The sequence below is a fragment of the Eptatretus burgeri genome, chromosome 5, assembly GCF_056783735.1.
Source record: "Eptatretus burgeri isolate ZD-2024b chromosome 5, Ebu_testis_v1, whole genome shotgun sequence".
NCBI lineage: Eukaryota > Metazoa > Chordata > Myxini > Myxiniformes > Myxinidae > Eptatretus > Eptatretus burgeri.
Window position 1 is genome coordinate 6378328 of NC_140965.1, and position 18264 is coordinate 6396591.

The 18264-nt window shown below is 45.5% G+C and overlaps 1 protein-coding gene across 5 annotated transcripts in view; it reads left to right on the forward strand.

Moving 5' to 3' along the window:
• LOC147025782 (ATP-binding cassette sub-family C member 9-like) overlaps window positions 1–18264 on the forward strand; it is a 175192-nt gene that overhangs the window by 85369 nt on the left and 71559 nt on the right. For 3 of the 5 annotated variants that reach the window (XM_085880568.1, XM_085880569.1, XM_085880571.1), the window contains exons 14-19: window positions 444–586; window positions 1745–1844; window positions 2075–2185; window positions 2582–2654; window positions 12786–12891; window positions 13640–13672. In XM_085880568.1, coding sequence (XP_085736694.1) covers window positions 444–586; window positions 1745–1844; window positions 2075–2185; window positions 2582–2654; window positions 12786–12891; window positions 13640–13672 — 566 coding nt within the window. Of the gene's footprint in view, window positions 1–443; window positions 587–1744; window positions 1845–2074; window positions 2186–2581; window positions 2655–12785; window positions 12892–13639; window positions 13673–14958; window positions 14995–18264 lie in introns of all 5 variants that reach the window. The other 2 variants (XM_085880567.1, XM_085880572.1) reach the window with 1 other exon arrangement.

The window sequence follows — 18264 nt, forward strand, 5'->3', positions numbered from 1 at the left end:
TCCAGCTATCGTTGGTACAATTTTGGTATTCTTCAGGATCTTTTCACTTCGTTCTTGAGATCTTGGTACTTGGTCATTTTCTTTATTTCTGCGTTGTTTAGGCAAAATCACTGGTATTAACACCTCAATTAGTGAAGCCTCCTTTTCTTTTTTGTACCTCAATTCTTTCTCCGGTCGCAATGCTTTGTTTTCTATGTGAGCGTTACTTGTTCTCAATTATCGCATTTGGTACATGTTTCCAGAAGTTTTGTGGAACTTGGATATTGAGACTTTTGCAGATGTGCCACTGGATTACTTACTCTATATTCCCTGTTGTGCCTTTGGGTGCACAGCTTTTCTGAGATGAGTTTTTTTGACATCAACGTGTGTGTGTGTGTGTGTGTGTGTGTGTGTGCGTGCGTGCGTGCGTGCGTGCGTGTGTGTGTGCGTGTACGTGTACACAGACCTTCGTGGTGCATGCGCATGCATCCCCAGGAACCCTGACTCCTTATGTCGCGTTTGCATCCCTTTCCCTCTTCTACATCCTCGTGACACCTCTGTTCTTGCTGTCCACCGTGGTGCGTTTCACCGTCAAGGCTCTGGCCAGGTGAGTTTACAACGGGTCAGATTTCACTTGTTGCTGCATGAGCAAATGGGAGGGCCTGTTGGCCTGAGTAGATAAATGTTAACTTAATCCAGAGCTTGAAAGAAGTTAGAAAAAAGTACGAAGTGGCTACATTTATTAATTATCTCCACCACCGAATGTGGATGGAGGTTATGTTTTCACCTCTGTCTGTCTGTCTTTGTTTGTGAAGAAAATATCTCAAAAAGTTGTGAACGGATTTGGACGAAACTTGGTGGGCATGTTGGGTATGTAACAAGGAAAAAGTTGACTCGATTTTGGTGGAGATCTGAATCCTGATCCAGATCCTAGAATTTTTGAAATTATTTTTCACCTTTGAGAGACAGGGCTAAAACGACATGTCGCACGATATTTCAAAAGGTACGAACGGATTCGGACAAAACTTGGTGGATGAGTTGGTTAGGAGACAAGAACAAGCCGATTTGATTTTTGTTCAGGTCTGAATCCAGATCCGGCCTATCAGTGGGATACAAAATGTAAAGTAATCAGCCTGGTGGAGGTATGCGCTCTACCGAGTGCTCTTCTCATTACATAAGCAGTTGTTGTAAAGTTTTATCTTTTAATACATCACCCACTGCCCCCCCCCCGGCCACTTCCTGACCCCAACACTCCCCCCTCCGACCCATGCATACTCTGCATAAAGTTCATAAATCCGTTTTATCGAGCACTTCTCACCAAGATTTAAATTCTGCTGCCAACCAGCTCTACTGCACCCTACTGAGTCCCTATTCCCACCCTTTACCAGCAATTCCTGTCCTTGTACTGTGGTACATCCATTTGTTGTTGTCCCACCGATTCACCTTTGCCCCATTTTGTCTTGGTACTCCATGCATAATTACCTCTTGTCATTATGCTCTTTCACGAGCCTCGATACCTGTATTAAAAACAAACCCCTCTCTCCCCTTACTCTTCCAAACTGCTTGCTCTTTTCCACCATGCCCTTTATTCCCTTTTCATTCTCCTGCTATCCTCCCTTATCTTACTTTAATATTGTTTCCCCCCCCCCCCTCAAATTAGTTCCCACATCTGGTAATAGAAAGATGACCCCACACGTGACTCTTTATTCTACCTTATGACCACTACATTTATTCTGTGATTTTATGTAATTGTTTCTTTCCTTAGCATTCAAAAGGTACAGGAGTTTCTGAACAGCGAAGAGATTGGAAGAGAAGGGGTGTGCGTCATGTGGGAAATGCCTACTGAAAGCAATTGCGAGGCGTTGGTAAGTGATGGTCCAAGGCAGCTCGATCGTGTGTGCTCATAAACGAGCTCGCACAGACACTGCATATATTACAGGGCAAGTGCTACGATCGTCAGGTTAACTCAGCTCAGCTCAGGCACATTGTACTTCCATGGATCTTTAACCTCCAAACCAAATGAACACGCTTTTTGATCCTTTTATCTCGTTGATTACTAACCCGTACCTTGAGTTGAACTCTCTGTCTCCTGCAGCCGCTGAAGGCTATCAACCGTAAACATCCTGGGAAATGGAGTGGGGCCATCCCCGAATGCTTGGACTTTCACCGATCTCGTAGCCTTCGCTTGGACGAGCCTGCTGTCAAGGCAGGTTTCTCGATATCCTGCATACGGTTCAGAACCCTCTTGATTAACGAGACTCTAATGGGAGATGAGACGTGAGGTTGAATTTCAAACCAAGGTGTGTTCAAAGCCTGGATATAATATCCCTCTGTGCTGTGCTGAAATGGCAGGTCACATTTGTACTCTGTGCTGGTTAGCCTGGAGACTATTTCCTATCAGTCTGCTTGCACAGAACAAAAAAAAAAATGTGGATTTTTACTTTTGGTTCTCAAATGAATCATACCCACATTATAAACAATTTGATAATGAGCACAGCAACAATGAGCGATGTTGCTTTACCGTTATTTACAAAATTTAATTAAAACAATTCAATTAGTGCATCATTGAGGAAGACTCCCTTAACACTGACCTCTCTGACAGGTCACCAATGGGTTCTTTGCCTGGACAAGCGGAGTGCCAACTCTCTCCAACATCAATATCCGCATCCCTTACGGTACCTGAGTGTCCGAGTCGCCTTCACTTATTTATAGGATGCACACTTAGCTGTTCATGAGCATTTAACCAGATTCGGTGTTGTCATGGTGAGAGGTTGGTGGTTTGAACCCCGTCCGAGTCGTACCAACGATTAATTTTTTTAAATGGTGAGTGCTGCTTCGTTGCTTGACCCTCAGCATTTAAAAAAAAAGGTTGGAGCACAGACAAGCAACATAGGTTGGCAACCATTGCACAAGCTCGATGGTGATAATGGCCTCTTCATGCGGTGAAGTTTCTTGTGAGGGAACTTCTATCTGTAAATCAAAACATTGTGCCTTGGTAAGGGCCCTGTCACACCTTGACGTTTTAGCCAGCGTATGGCAATGTATCAAAATGTATGTAAAACGCTGGCGTATGCTGAACTATTGATGTTTTTTTTCAGTTTTGGGCATATTCATAACGATTTGGACGTATGCATAACGTATTAGTAACGTACACAGAACGTTTCGATAACTTCTCGATAACTTATACCAACGAATGCTTAGCGTGTTGTCGGCATTCACAACCTATGCCCAACGATAGTCTAACTTATGCATAGCGCGGCAGCGTATCGCCGACGATCACGTGGCGGAGCCTATTAAAAGGCTGCCGCTCGACGATTCAAATCATAACCGCACTAGACATCGAAGTGTCAACATCACCGTCATGCCGAAGAAAACTTCGAAGAATGCGGCAAAGAAGTCTCCTGGCCGTGGCCGTGGACGCGGATGCAAGGAGGATCCATCATGACCCACACCCTCCCCATCACGCTCACCTACTACTACTGACATGGACCTACTACTACTACTACTACTGAAACTACTGACATGGACATCTACTCAACATGGAGTCTGGAACACTGACAGGTTCCTCCTGTGAACCCCATTTTTATATACCAATTCCCCTAAACGCTGCCAATACGCCATTATACGGTAGCTGTAAGTTAGAAACATGTTCAGTCAGTTCTGTTGTCGTCCGGAAGATGTCAAATACGTCTTCATACGTCAATATGCGTTGGAGATACGTTACACATAGGTTCAAAGCACGTTACTCATAGGTTAGAAATAAGTTTCGGGTACACTAAACATTACCTCGACGTGTTTCGACTTATGAGTAACTTACAAGTAACGTGTGTCGACGTGTGTCAACGATCGCATAACGTGCCTACAACTTATGGCCAGTGTAGCGGAACTTGTGAGTCATACGCCAAGCATGTCGGAAAATTTTGAGCATGCTTAAAATTTGTCGATGAGCTCGGCGTACTACGACGTATGCCAGCGTGCTTCAGCGTGCTCTTAACGTATGCAAAACTTACCCATAACGTATTCGACGTGTGCCAGCGTATTAGCCAAATTTTTCATACGTCGGCATACGCTGGCTAAAACGTGAAGGTGTGACAGGGCCTTAAGTGTAGGGTATCTATCTCATACCTTGTATGTTCTCTATAAAGATCTACTACAAAATGGGCATGTTTATTTTCAAGCTAGAACTACTATCAGGTTCACTTGAGGATGTATATTGATTAATTATGCAAACATAGCAGATGTTTTCACCCAAATTCACCCCCCCTCTCCCCACACTGCATAACACTATACATGCCCTTCTCATATGTTCAGCCAAACGTCCTTCATTTTTCTACCCACTCTTCATACACATACATCCCTTCGCTCATTTCTTACATTGCCCTCCTTTCTCTTAACACCCACTCAGGAAATAGAATTTCCCATTCTGCATCTGCAGCCATTGAGGGTTTCAAAAAGTTTTGTGCATTCAATGTGGGATAAAGTGAAGGTATATCCATTACATGGCCAAAAGTATGCAAACACCTCTTCTAATTAGTGGATTCAGCTATTTCAGCTTCACTCATTGCTGACAGGTGTATAAAATCGAGCACACAACCATGCAATCTCCATAGACAAACATTGGAAGTAGACGAGGCCGTACTGAAGATCTCAGCGACTTTCAACGTGGCACCGTCATAGAATGCCACCTTTCCAACAAGTCTGTTCAATCAAATTTCTGCCCTGCTAGTGCTGCCCCGGTTAACTGTAAGTGGTGTTATTGTGAAGTGGAAACGTCGAGGAGCAACAACAGCTCAGCCACGGAGTGATAGGCCACACAAGCTCAGAGAACGGGACCGCTGAGTGCTGAAGTGCGTAGCATGAAAAAATCGTCTGTCATCTGTTGCAACAATCACGACTGAGTTTCAAACTGGCTCTGGAAGCAACGTCAGCACAAGCACTGTTCATTGAGAGCTGAATGAAATGGGTTTCCATGGACGAGCAGCCACACACAAGCCTAAGATCACCATGTGCAATGCCAAGTGTCGGTTGGAGTGGTGTAAAGCTCACCACCATTAGACTCTGGAGTAGTGGAAACGTGTTCTCTGGAGTGATGAATCACGCTTCACCATCTGGCAGTCCGACGGACAAATCTGGTTTGGCTGATACCAGGAGAACGCCACCTGCCCAAATGCATTGTGCCACCTGTAAAGTTTGATGGAGGAGGAATAATGGTCTGGGGCTGTTTTTCATGGTTTGGGATAGACCCCTTATATTAGTTCTAGTGAAGGGAAATCTTAACAATACAGCATGGAATGACATTCTAGATGATTCTGTGCTTCCATCTTTGTGGCAACAGTTTGGGGAAGGTGCTTTCCTGTTTCAGCACGACAATGCCCCCGTGCATAAAGCCCTGACCTCAACCTCATCAAACACCTTTGGGATAAATTGGAACGCCGACTGCGAACCAGATGTAATGGTGCAAAATCAGTGCCCAACCTTACCAAAGCTCTTGTGGCTGAATGGAAGCAAATCCCCGCAGCAATGTTCCAACATCTCCTGGAAAGCTTTCCCAGAAGAGTTGAGGTTGTTATAGCAGCAAAGGGAGACCGACTCCACATTAATACCCATGATTTTGGAATGAGATGTTGGACGAGCAGATGTCCACATACTTTTGGCAATGTATTGTGTGTGTGTGTGTGTGTGTGTGTGTGTGTGTGTGTGTGTGTGTGTATGTGTATATATGTGTGTATGTAAACATACACATACACACGTACATGTATGTATACATATATATATATATATATATATATATATATATATATATATATATATATATAAATATATGTATATATATATATATATATATATATGTATATATATATATATATATTGTTACGTTTGAGGGGGGGGTATGCATTCAAAGGGTAATTAGGATGTTTAATTAGGTATGCCATGCTGTTCGAGTTTACCAGGATCTCGATGTAATAAGTAGCAATTCAGTGGTGATAAGTTGTCTAGTAAATGTTCATTTCTTCAAGGGGGAGATGATAATTGTCACGTAATTAGATAGGGACACGGGATAGGGTAAGTGTGTCTGCGTAAACCCCTTTTTGGTATTCTCTGGAGACTGGCCGTGACGTCACAGGACAGTGCAGCGTATGGCTCCGCCCCGTGATCACGATTGGCGGAAGGCGATGGCGGTGGGCCAATAAACGGCTCAATTGAAGTGACGAGGACAGAAGGATAAAAAGGTTCTGTTCGGGGTCGAAAAGGAAGAGGAAGAAGATTACAACCAAAAGATCGTGGTTTTTTTGGTGTGGAAGCTGTGGCGGCAGAGAGTGTCCTTGTGATTGTGCTGAATCGATCGTGTTCTTGATCGTGTCTGGGAGCCTTGCCGAGCCTCGTGCCTCGCTTTGGTTGGCTCTGGGGTTCTGCTGACTCGGAGTGCGGGGTCGGGCGGCGGGCGGACCTGCCTCCCTCTCCTGCTCGCGGCTTGGCGCCGGAGCTGGTTCCCTGGCGGCTGTGGGCGAACTTGGGCTAGGACCAGGAGGTCAACAGCACCGCGGTTTCTCCTGCCCCCCTGACGAGAGCAAGGCCAGCTCGTCCGGCGCCGATCCAGGGACAGTTGCGTCCACACCACGGTCCAGCCTGGCCACCAGAAATAGCTACGTTTTGTGTATGTGTGTGTGTGTGTGTGTGTGTGTGTGTGTGTGTGTGTGTGTGTGTGTGTGTGTGTGTGTGTGTGTGTGTGTGTGTGTGTGTGTGCTTGGCGCCTTAGAGGGATTGAGAACTGTATATTCATTGGAATTGTCTGTGTTTTTCCCCACGCCCGATCCCACACCATCCCGTCGAATCGCCCCGGATCCCTCTTCTTGCCGAGTCTTGTTATTTCTGATAATAATAAAAAAGAATAAACATCATCAACTCAGTGAAAAGCGACTCGTGCCACCTTCCTCGTCCCGTTTGCGGTAGAGCGATTAGAACCGCCATATTTGGGTTATAAATAAATAAACCGCCTCCATCGTTTCGGCTCATTCTACGTTGGCGGGACTGTTCAAGTCCCGTGGACGTCACATTGGTGTCAGAAGTGGGATGTTCGAACCCCTCGAAATTATATTTGGTATCGGGAGAATATACCAAGATTAAAATCTCTCCACGAATTGGAATGTAAAACTACTACAGAAAAGCGCGCGAGCGCGGGAAAATTTTGGCGGGATTTTTCAAATTTAAATTAATTGGCGGCAAACGGGACTTCTGAACCATGGCGGATGTGCAGATGTTTGAGGAGGAAGGCCACGTGTCTGGCAGCGAGTCGGGGGAAGAGGGGAGAGACGGGGGTAGGGTTGGAACCTCCCCCATTCCGAGCGTGGACCGTGCTTCATCGCCCGTAACGGGGCCGGCAGTGCCGGAAACCGGTGCGATGACGATCCAGACACTGTTGGAACGTTTAATAGGGGACATGACGGTACAAATGGCAAATCAATTCGTGACACAGAGGGCAGAAATGACGGCACAAATGGAAAATCAATTTGTGACACAGAGGGCAGAAATGACGGCACAAATGGAAAATCAATTCGTGACACAGAGGGCAGAAATGACGGCACAGAGGGCAGAAATGACGGCACAAATGGAAAATCAATTCGTGACACAGAGGGCAGAAATGACAGATCAATTGGGGGTAATGGGGGTACAGTTGGGTGCACGGATTGATTTAATGAGGGATGAATTGGGGGAAAAGATGGAGAAAATGAAAACTGAGATGCAGGAGTGTGTGGATGTTAAATTGGGAGAAATACAAAGTAAATTCGAGGATAGATTGGAGGAAACAAAGGTAGAAATTACATTGGAGGGGGAAATTATACGGAAAAAATTGGTAGATAAAATTGATGCAACGAACATTCGGGTTGATAAAGTGGATGAAAGCCTGGAACGTCATCGTGCCTGTGTGGATGCTCGTATGCAGCTGCAAGTTGAAGAGTGGGGAGAGCTGAGGAAGCAAGGGATGAATTTGGCGGAGGAGGTAAAAGGATTGGAGGCTCGTTTGGATGAACAAGATAAAATTATGAGCCAAGATGAAGTCTTGGATAAAGGCCTGGTAGAGCCGTCTTTTGTAAGTAGAGTGTCCGGGTTGGTTGAGCAGCAGCTACAAACTCGCGACGGAGCCTTGGAGGAGGTTGTGCGGGCCCAGAAGATCCTGCGGGAAGAGGTGAATCGGTTCATTCAACGTTTGGAACAGGAGGCAAAATTGACCCATGAGACCCTCACCACAAAACGTCTTTGGCCACAGTGGGCTCCGAAATTGGATACGCAGCCACAAGGGTGTTTGATCCCTGGGCTGGATTCGGACAAGGGAGAAACTGGGAAGCAGGCCACCGTAAAGGTGATCCCCCTGGTAAATTTCGATGGGTCAGGGAGCGTTGAAGCTTTTCTGACGCAATTTGAGTGCATTTCCCGACTAAACGGGTGGAATGAGCAGAAACGTACAGGGAATTTGGTGGCAACGTTGCGGGGACCAGCCGCAGATGTGTTAAACGTGATCGCGGAGGGGATGTTGACCAGCTCCCACATTTGCGAGGCGTTGAGCCGTCGGTTTGGGTTTGCAGCAAACTGTGATCTGGTGCGGGCCCAGCTCCAGCACCGCAGATTAAAGCCGGGTGAGACAGTGCAGGAGCTGGCACAGGACATTTTCCAATCAGTCAGGATCGCGTATCGGGACCTTACAGTGGAGGCGTGGGACAGACTGGCACTCGAGAAATTTTTAGCTGCTCTTCCTGACCCTGAGGTCCGAGCGCTAGTGGAGTTAGAGGATCCACCCACCGTTCACCGAGCGGCCGAGTGCGCGGCCAGGCTGGCCTCGTGGAGTCGGCCGGGTCGGGTTCCAGAGAGGCCATCGGTGACGATCCGACAGGCGGAGATCCAGGATCAGGGAGGGGGGCTGGGAGAAATTGGCATTACCCAAATGTTTCAGGAAATTTGCCAGAAACTGTTAAGTTTGATAAGGGGTAATTCGGTAGTTGGTGTGCCAAAGCGGCGGGGTCCAGCCCAGCCAATAGAGCAATTCAATTATGGCCGAGGGGGTCCGGAACCGGAAGAGACATTACACAGATACCCACGGGGGCCTTTTATGGGGAGTTGTTTCCGGTGCGGGCGAAGAGGACACATGCAACGATATTGCCGGTACCCGGCGATGGAGGGACCCTCCATTAGACTTTTAGACTCGGAGAGGGTGAATCCTCCTGCTGAACCGCCAGGTCTATCCTCGATGCCCTTTCATAGGTCGGGTCCGGAGATCACTGTCGGGGGTCGGGGAGACTAGATTGGGCTGAGCATATACGGCCATGCTCGGCTGCTGAGATTGTGGCGAAGTGCCCTCCTTTGGTGAAAAAAAAATGAATTGTGGGAAAATTGGCATGGGTTTGTGAGTTCTGCTGGGTTTTAGAGCGACAATCGGGACAGTGGGTAATTGGAAACAAAGCGGGCACGAGTGGCTGTCCAATGGCTGGTGCGTGGATCGGGTGAGAAGTGCTGTGTGAGTTGTTTTAAGTGAAGAAGTGAAATGTATGGTGCACACATTGTTTTTTTTATTGGGCATGGTGTGGTAACAGGGAAGGTCATGGTCGGTGAAGTGTTAGAAATGCAGGTGTCACATGTAAGGCCGATGGGGTGGGGGAGTCATGTGGGTTTTGTGGGTGGGGATGATGTGCTTGTCCACAGGGATTGCTGAAGCTCACGGTGAGCGTGAATTGCGACCCCCTTCAAGGAGATTCACCACCTGGTGGCTAATGGTGACAGTGTCTGGAGGCAGCTGGGAGAGGGTCTGGTTGGGCGACCAAGGCGGGTAGGACCTTGGCGACCCAGGAAGGCCAGAGGAGCCAGTGAGACCCCTTCCAGAGTGTTGTACGGGATTAGAGCTGATGGCTACCAAGGGGGAGGGAATCAAAGGGAGCGGGGCGGAGAAACGTCCGGGTTGGACTAAAGCTTACCTGTGGGCATGGTTGCACCTGAGATGCCCCCATCATCTTGTGGTAACCCACCCCACGGCCACGACGGGATTCAGCCTGCATGATTAAAATGAGGACCATGACCTAGAAATGTGATGATGACCATGGTGTGAGTGTTGTGAAGATGTGTGAGTCCCACTCGATCCCGCACAACTTGACATGTGCAGCAAGGGCATGATGTCCGCATAATTTTGGGGCAAGCAAATTTGAAAATTGGCTCCCCAGGTAACGCTGGGTCTATTAGCATCCACTGGGGGAGGCGGTCAAGTGTAAATATCCTGTGAATAGTGTCGTTAAGGCTTAGAGTAGGAATGTAAAGTATAAGTGTTGTGTTTTTGTGGAACCTTTTGTCTTCCCTCCCCAGATCACTGGAAGAGTGCTGGGCAAGAGTGATGATCCGGAGGATGGAGTGCAACTTCGCTCAGTGCTCTCATGTGATAAAATATAAATAAAAAAAACGAATGATTGTTTAGGCGAGGATAAGGCCATAAGGGGGTAGTACATTAAGCAGGATAGGTAAGTTTGTTGCGACTCGCTGCCCATTGCCCCTCCTACTTTATTTCGTTAGGTTAATTAGGTGTGAGTCAGTAAGTGTTAAGGCTGGTATGGTAGCGCCTGTGATATACCTTGCAGGAGCTGCGGTACCAGAGGAGGGGGCAGTGTTACGTTTGAGGGGGGGGGGTATGCATTCAAAGGGTAATTAGGATGTTTAATTAGGTATGCCATGCTGTTCGAGTTTACCAGGATCTCGATGTAATAAGTAACAATTCAGTGGTGATAAGTTGTCTAGTAAATGTTCATTTCTTCAAGGGGGAGATGATAATTGTCACGTAATTAGATAGGGACACGGGATAGGGTAAGTGTGTCTGCGTAAACCCCTTTTTGGTATTCTCTGGAGACTGGCCGTGACGTCACAGGACAGTGCAGCAGATGGCTCCACCCCGTGATCACGATTGGCGGAAGGCGATGGCGGTGGGCCAATAAACGGCTCGATTGAAGTGACGAGGACAGAAGGATAAAAAGGTTCTGTTCGGGGTCGAAAAGGAAGAGGAAGAAGATTACAACCTAAAGATCGTGGTTTTTTTGGTGTGGAAGCTGTGGCGGCAGGGAGTGTCCTTGTGGTTGTGCTGAATCGATCGTGTTCTTGATCGTGTCTGGGAGCCTTGCCGAGCCTCGTGCCTCGCTTTGGTTGGCTCTGGGGTTCTGCTGACTCGGAGTGCGGGGTCGGGCGGCAGGCGGACCTGCCTCCCTCTCCTGCTCGCGGCTTGGCGCCGGAGCTGGTTCCCTGGCGGCTGTGGGCGGACTTAGGCCAGGACCAGGAGGTCGACAGCACCGCGGTTTCTTCTGCCCCCCTGACGAGAGCAAGGCCAGCTCGTCCGGCGCCGATCCAGGGACAGTTGCGTCCACACCACGGTCCAGCCTGGCCACCAGAAATAGCTACGTTTTGTGTGTGTGTGTGTGTGTGTGTGTGTGTGTCTGTGTGTGTGTGTGTGTGTGTGTGTGTGTGTGTGTGTGTGTGTGTGTGTGTGTGTGTGTGTGTGTGTGTGTGTGTGTGTGTGTGCTTGGTGCCTTAGAGGGATTGAGAACTGTATATTCATTGGAATTGTCTGTGTTTTTCCCCACGCCCGATCCCACACCATCCCGTCGAATCGCCCCGGATCCCTCTTCTTGCCGAGTCTTGTTATTTCTGATAATAATAAAAAAGTATAAACATCATCAACTCAGTGAAAAGCGACTCGTGCCACCTTCCTCGTCCCGTTTGCGGTAGAGCGATTAGAACCGCCATGTTTGGGTTATAAATAAATAAACCGCCTCCATCGTTTCGGCTCATTCTACGTTGGCGGGACTGTTCAAGTCCCGTGGATGTCACAATATTTATATATATATATATATATATATATATATATATATATATATATATATATATATATATCGTGTGTGTGTGTGTGTGTGTGTGTGTGTGTGTGTGTGTGTGTGTGTGTGTGTGTGTGTGTTTGCGCGTGTACACTATTGGCACTGCCACCGCAAGCTAATTGTATTAATAGGAAATGGTATGAATCCGACTCATCTCATCCACGAATATTTCTCATATCTATATTCCTGTCTGATTTTCATTCAGAAACAGAACATTTATGGTTTACTATCTTGAAATTACTACTCTCGTCTGACTGTTGGAAATTAGGTTTAAAAGACTATTTCATTTACAGATTTCACATGAACAATGGCAGGTTAAAAGTGCCCTCTGAGCAGAACCGAATCACTGAAAGCACACACACACACACACACACACACACACACACACACACACACACACACACACACACACACACACACACACACACACACACACACACACACACACACACACACACACACACACACACACACACGAAAGGCCTCTTTTAGGATTCATACATTATTTTGAAAGTCACATGTTGGCCACAACCAGCAAGGGCATAAAGGAACAGGAAAGGAAGAGAGAATGGGAATGGAAATACAACCTAACATTCTCTCTCTTCCTTTCCTGTTCTGAAACTAACAAGTGAGTGAGTGGGTTTGGTTATGAAGAATTAATGGGGGTAATAAAGATCATGGGTCAGGATGAGGGATGGCAAGAGGTGGAAGTGCATTGCCTGCTTCAAACCCTGGAGGGAAGAGTGGTAGGTAACAGCCTTTAGAAGGGGGTTCCATAGAAGGGAGAAGCGAGGATCAAAGGAGTTGAGGTGTCCTTTGCATGTGTAATATGCATAAGACCCCCGATGAGGGGTTCCATTCATCCAGAGTTCAGAGTGTGGCACATGATACATCCATGGGATTTCCATGCAGGACAGCTCACCATGGTTGTGGGACAGGTTGGTTGTGGAAAATCATCGTTGCTGCTTGCCACCCTTGGGGAGATGCACAAAGTGTCTGGCACCATCACTTGGAACACGTGAGTCTGTGCTAAAAAAAAATTAAAAATCTCTGACCCATAAGGTTCGATGTTAGATAACACCTTTTACGAGGAATGCTCCAAAAACCATCCAACTGATTTTGTTGGTACCAGAATACCATTGCATTGGTGAGATGGATTGCCTGCTCTTTTTCAGTCTGCAGTGGACATATAATTACCTCCCTTGCGTGGAACCTCAACTGCCCTTCATTATTATATTTATTTCCACAGCTCATCAATAATACACAGGCATCAATGTTTCATGACATTAAACCTGGTCAGCCACTTATCCTTTCCTGTGCTCAGCTTTAGGCTGTGAACTTCCATATGGAGTGAATGTGTATGGTGGGGCTGTTGCGCTGGAGAGAAAGAGAGAGACAGACAGAGACAGAGACAGAGACACAGACACAGACACAGACACAGACACAGACACACCTCAGTGGACCCATAGAATGGACTCGCTTTTCTTTCAACGATTGCTAATGTCCTCCCGCTGAAATATTTCAGCAAATGTATGTGACGGAAGGACACGCTGGCCTTTAGAGAGTATACTTTTAGGTTGTTTGACTTGGAAACGCCTATAGTACTGCCGTATATAATGTAAACCCCTTAAATCCCCAATCACAGTTGCATCTTGAAAGCAAAGGTTCATTGCTTGTACTTAATTGACTACATGGAATTTTTAATGATTTCCTTCCCTCTCTGCCCCCCCCACCCTACCATTACCCTTTTCTCATTCTTTGTTTAGCCGAACAGAATGTGCCCTCAATGGACGACGAAGGTAATGAATTATGATATTTAAATAATATTTTTTTTTTACTAAAAGCTACATATCAGTTCCTCACTCAATATTGTGTCTCTGATATGACCTCTTAATCAGGCTATCACATCAGTTATAGATCATGAAGAATATTTAAATTTTTATTTTGTAGTTATGAATTATTATCTCCACGCTTTATGAAAAAAAATAAAATTGGAGGATATTATAATTGGCTCCATCTGTCCGTTCGTCTCGCAATATCCTCCGAAACGGTTGGGTAGAAAGTCACTAAAGTTGGTACTTTTGATCACCGCATGGCAAGAAGGTGCAAGCGCAGTCACATCTTTGGCTGCACCCCCTGGGGCGTGGTCAAAATGTCAAATACCGAAAAATGCAATGATGGGCACATTTTAAAACCTTTTTAAACGAAACTTTGTACACGTAATCAACATTGGAAGACGCATGAAATATGTAACGATTGTTTGGAGTTTACTCCCAATTCATGCCGCAGGAGGGGAACGAAGGGTCACAGGCGGTAAAACAGGAAAGAAAAATTTAAACTTAGGATTTGATATTGGGTCATTCCTGGTGGAACCTTTTACCACCTTTAAACTCTGCTTTAGGTGGTAAGCATGGGGATTTGCGATGACGTGCCATCGACTCCGCTCGAGTTAAATTCACGAAGACTGCAGACCAGGTTGGAAGCAAGACAAATTAATGCATTTTAGTCGTGTTTGCTTTCAAACAAGTTCCAAACGACTGCAACAAATCTCAACCAGACGTTTTGGTCACAGTTTTATGCCTGATGAAGGTTACTGTGGCTGAAACGTTGTGCTGAGCCTTCCTTGTCATCATAATTAACTATGTGCACCTTTACTTGACACACCTTTCTTTCCATTTTCAAAATGATGAGCCAAAGAAGATATCTCATTTTTCATTGTGCAACAGATTGTTGTACCTGGTGTTGGCTTAATGGTTAGGGTGGTGGGCTTGGGATCTTAGCATCCTGAGTTCAAATCCCACTTTGCTGTTGAATTAATACCAGGTGGGGTTGACTCTGCCTGTCATCCTTCTGAGGTTGGCAAAATGAGTGCCAGCATGCTGGTATCCTGTGTCGGAGTGGCGACCCGTCCAGGATTGTGCCCTATAGCCAAGGAGTCTGCTTAGGCAGCACCAACACTCTGCACAGAGTGTGGGCCCAATGGATTGATGGATGAACAGATTGTTTGAAAACTGCTATGGGGTATGAACGGAGATAACAGAAAGAAAAATTGTATATTAATCATTACCTGATGCCATATCTCCAGTTCCACAGAGAGTGAGGTGGATGAGGGTCCCACGAGGTATATTTCCTATTTTTATCGTGTATTTTTATTTTATTTTACCATGCATTCCTTCCATCAAAGCCATGCAGATGGTGGCCCAACACACGTTCTTGCACGTCCTGTTTCAGGTGGCCACCTTTTCAGGTTCACTTTCTCAGCTGCTGTATCATTACTTGTTTGATGTTTGGAAAATGCACAAAACTGCGAGGTTAGCGTCACCATAATTTGGCCATTTTTTAGCTAGTTTCAAAGAACCGTTTCTGCAGATGCATCATTGGGTAATCAAGAGGGATGTTATATGGTGGTGTCATCAAGAAAACCAAAATGTGATGCACAAGCACTCACTGCTTTGCATTACCACTGTACCAATGAAATTAATGTGGTCGCTTTGTTAACAATGAATACAATTAAAAGGCAAATACTTTTCTGACCTCAGAATATCCCAAAAAGACCAAGTTCCCTTTCTTCAGTCCTTTGAATTATCATTGGTACTTTTTCACGTTTCGATCATCGGCAGCAGCAACAAAGTGTCTTGAGAGATTGTGGAGACACGTCGTTGAGCTATCGATAAACCCGGTCCAGGAAGGGAAAAGGCCACAAAATGCATTAGCGGCTCACACTGTGGTGGCTTTGATGTATGGCCGGTGTCCCGCGTTCTCGGCAATGTCGGTGAAGGATCGCATGTGCCCACGTGAGCATCACCTTGAATCTGACATCAACGCAGCTTGCATTTTGTTGATTGCATTCGCTTTTCATTTCGCTGCAGATCTTTCCGTGTGCACTAAAGGTGCGACATGAACGCATTCCATTTTGCATGATTCATCCTATCCATTCAATCCCAAAACGTTCATCGTTCTCAGAATATTTTTGGTCGTGCACATCGGTCTGGCACAGCAAACATCTGGCTTATTGGTTCTGTGAAAACCCTCGCACGCTTGGGACTCTAATTCTTAATACGTGCAAACAATTCATAATTTATACCCTCCTGCTGTTGACACTTGCTGCCCCTTTCTCAAGGCTTTTCCTGATTTGAAGATAGTTTAATTACAACAGGGGAAGAATTCCTGTGCAAATGATAAGGCTATTCCAGAAACAATAATAGAATTGCAATGAAAAAGTGATTTTTAATCCTCCGGAATAGGCCAGAGTTAAGCACTTGCATGTAATCCGTAATTGCAAATGCTTACTGGACTTGCAGGTTTGCACCAACGTTCCAAAATACAATTTCCTTCTAATTGCAGAGTTAAAGTCTCGCTCTGCTCGAGTCTTTTGTATGGACACAAGTGTTAGGGCCTATGGAACACCTCTGAAAGGCGGGTTACAAAAAGACTTGAGAAAAGAAAGGAAGGGACGGCGTGTGACCGTCAGAAGGTTAGACGGGAAATTATGGGAAGTTCCCTCGGGAGAATTACAAAAGGTTAGCAAGCTAAAATGGGATGTGGTTTTAGGGTGACATGGGTCTTCATTGATGACTAAGGAACAGCAGGATTGATTAAAGTGAGGAAGAATGTTCCATGAAATGAAATGTAAGGAGCGAAAAATGAGCTGATCAAATTGGTTGGACTTGTGAAGAGGCAATGAAAAAAAAAAACATATGGGTTCTCGATGAATATCACTGGTTCGAAAGAAGGATGTGACAATGACGGTAAATTTACAAAACTGGGATAAAATAAATACTGACGGCACATGACCTTGCCCAAGACTTCAAGAAACTAATCTATCAAGCTTCATTCACAGGAAATCACAATAATGTGCCAGGCAGTCATTCTTATGAGACGCAGCAAGGATGTTCTTTGCTTCAAAAGGTCAAACAAAATTTCATCTTCAGAATGGTGGATAGAGATCTAGTTACATCATGTTTGACCCCAGGGTGAGAAATACGAAAGGGTTCTGTTGTCAGGAATGTCTGAAGATTTTGGGTTCAGCTTGTTTTACAATCCAGAGCACTTATCTCATGAAGCCATAACCCCAGGTTTAAATGCTATGGTTTTTTTTTTTTTTGAAAAACCCCATGTGCTGTGTTGATTTTTGTGATTTATGTCACCATTGCAAAATTCTGAACCACATAGTGGAGGTAAAAGAGCTTCCTGAATCATAAAAAACCATGCATGGAAAAGAAGATCAAAGGTGGTTGATGAAAAGCAGAAGAAAAGTGTCGCATCTTGGTCACTTCCTTCAGGAGCACCAACTGTCAGAAGAAGCGATAAGAAAGGACGCCATTAAGCATGACGTGCAGTTTGTTTGTAAAGGAGCAGAAGTCTCTTCCTTCTGCGAAAAGCTTGGCAAGTGTACGTGCTGAGTGTCAGAACATGTCGCACACATAGGACATGTAAGAAACCGCTCTGTCCTCCTGTTTGAAATTTTGGATGAGATGCTTGATTTATTATTTTATATCTTTGCTTCAAGCTGCCTTGATTTGTCGTTCACTTCCCCTGCCAGGCATAACGTTGCCATTGTGCCATTTTGCTCTGAGATTGAATTCAGTTTTTTTTTCTTTTCTGGTTACGATTACTACTGTAAATTGATAAAAGAAAATTACATTGCTGTCCATGTTAGATTGTGTATTGAAACGTATTCATCGATTGAATTGTGAATGAGTCACACTGTGGGGTGCAAAACTAAGAGTCCAGGAAGAAATTTATTGCTTGAGATGTGATAACAAAGTAGATCATTGTAATATGAAATCAAAAACACTTTCGAGGGATTTCCATGAACTCTTCAGGATATAACAACACTTATTACAATTTGAAAAATCAAATCTGTCTTTCTGTATCTTATGAATATTTTCAAGTGTTTCTGCATTTGTTTGTGTGTTTGTATGTTACTCTTTCTTTCACGGCCAAACCGTGGTACCTCTCGGCCAAAAACTTGAAATCTGGTTTGAGGTCACCAAAGGCTGCAAGAAAAGTGTATATTGGGATGTGGGATCAGGCAGTGCTGCCGACAGCCTGCAGGCAAATGGTAACCACCGTAAAGGCCCAGTCACACGTTGACATTTTAGCCAGCAATGGCAACGTATCAAAATGTATGTAAAACGCTGGCTTACGCTGAACTTTTGATGTTTTCTTTAAAGATTCGGACGTATTCATAACGAGTTGGTCATATGCATAACATATTAGTAACGGACACAGAACGTTTCGTTGTCTTATAGATAACTTATACCAACGAATGCTTAGCCTGTTGTCGGCGTTCACAACCTATGCCCAACGATAGTCTAACTTATGCATAGCGCGCTGCACGTATCGCCGACGAACACGTGGCGTAGCCTATTAAAAGGCTGCCACACAA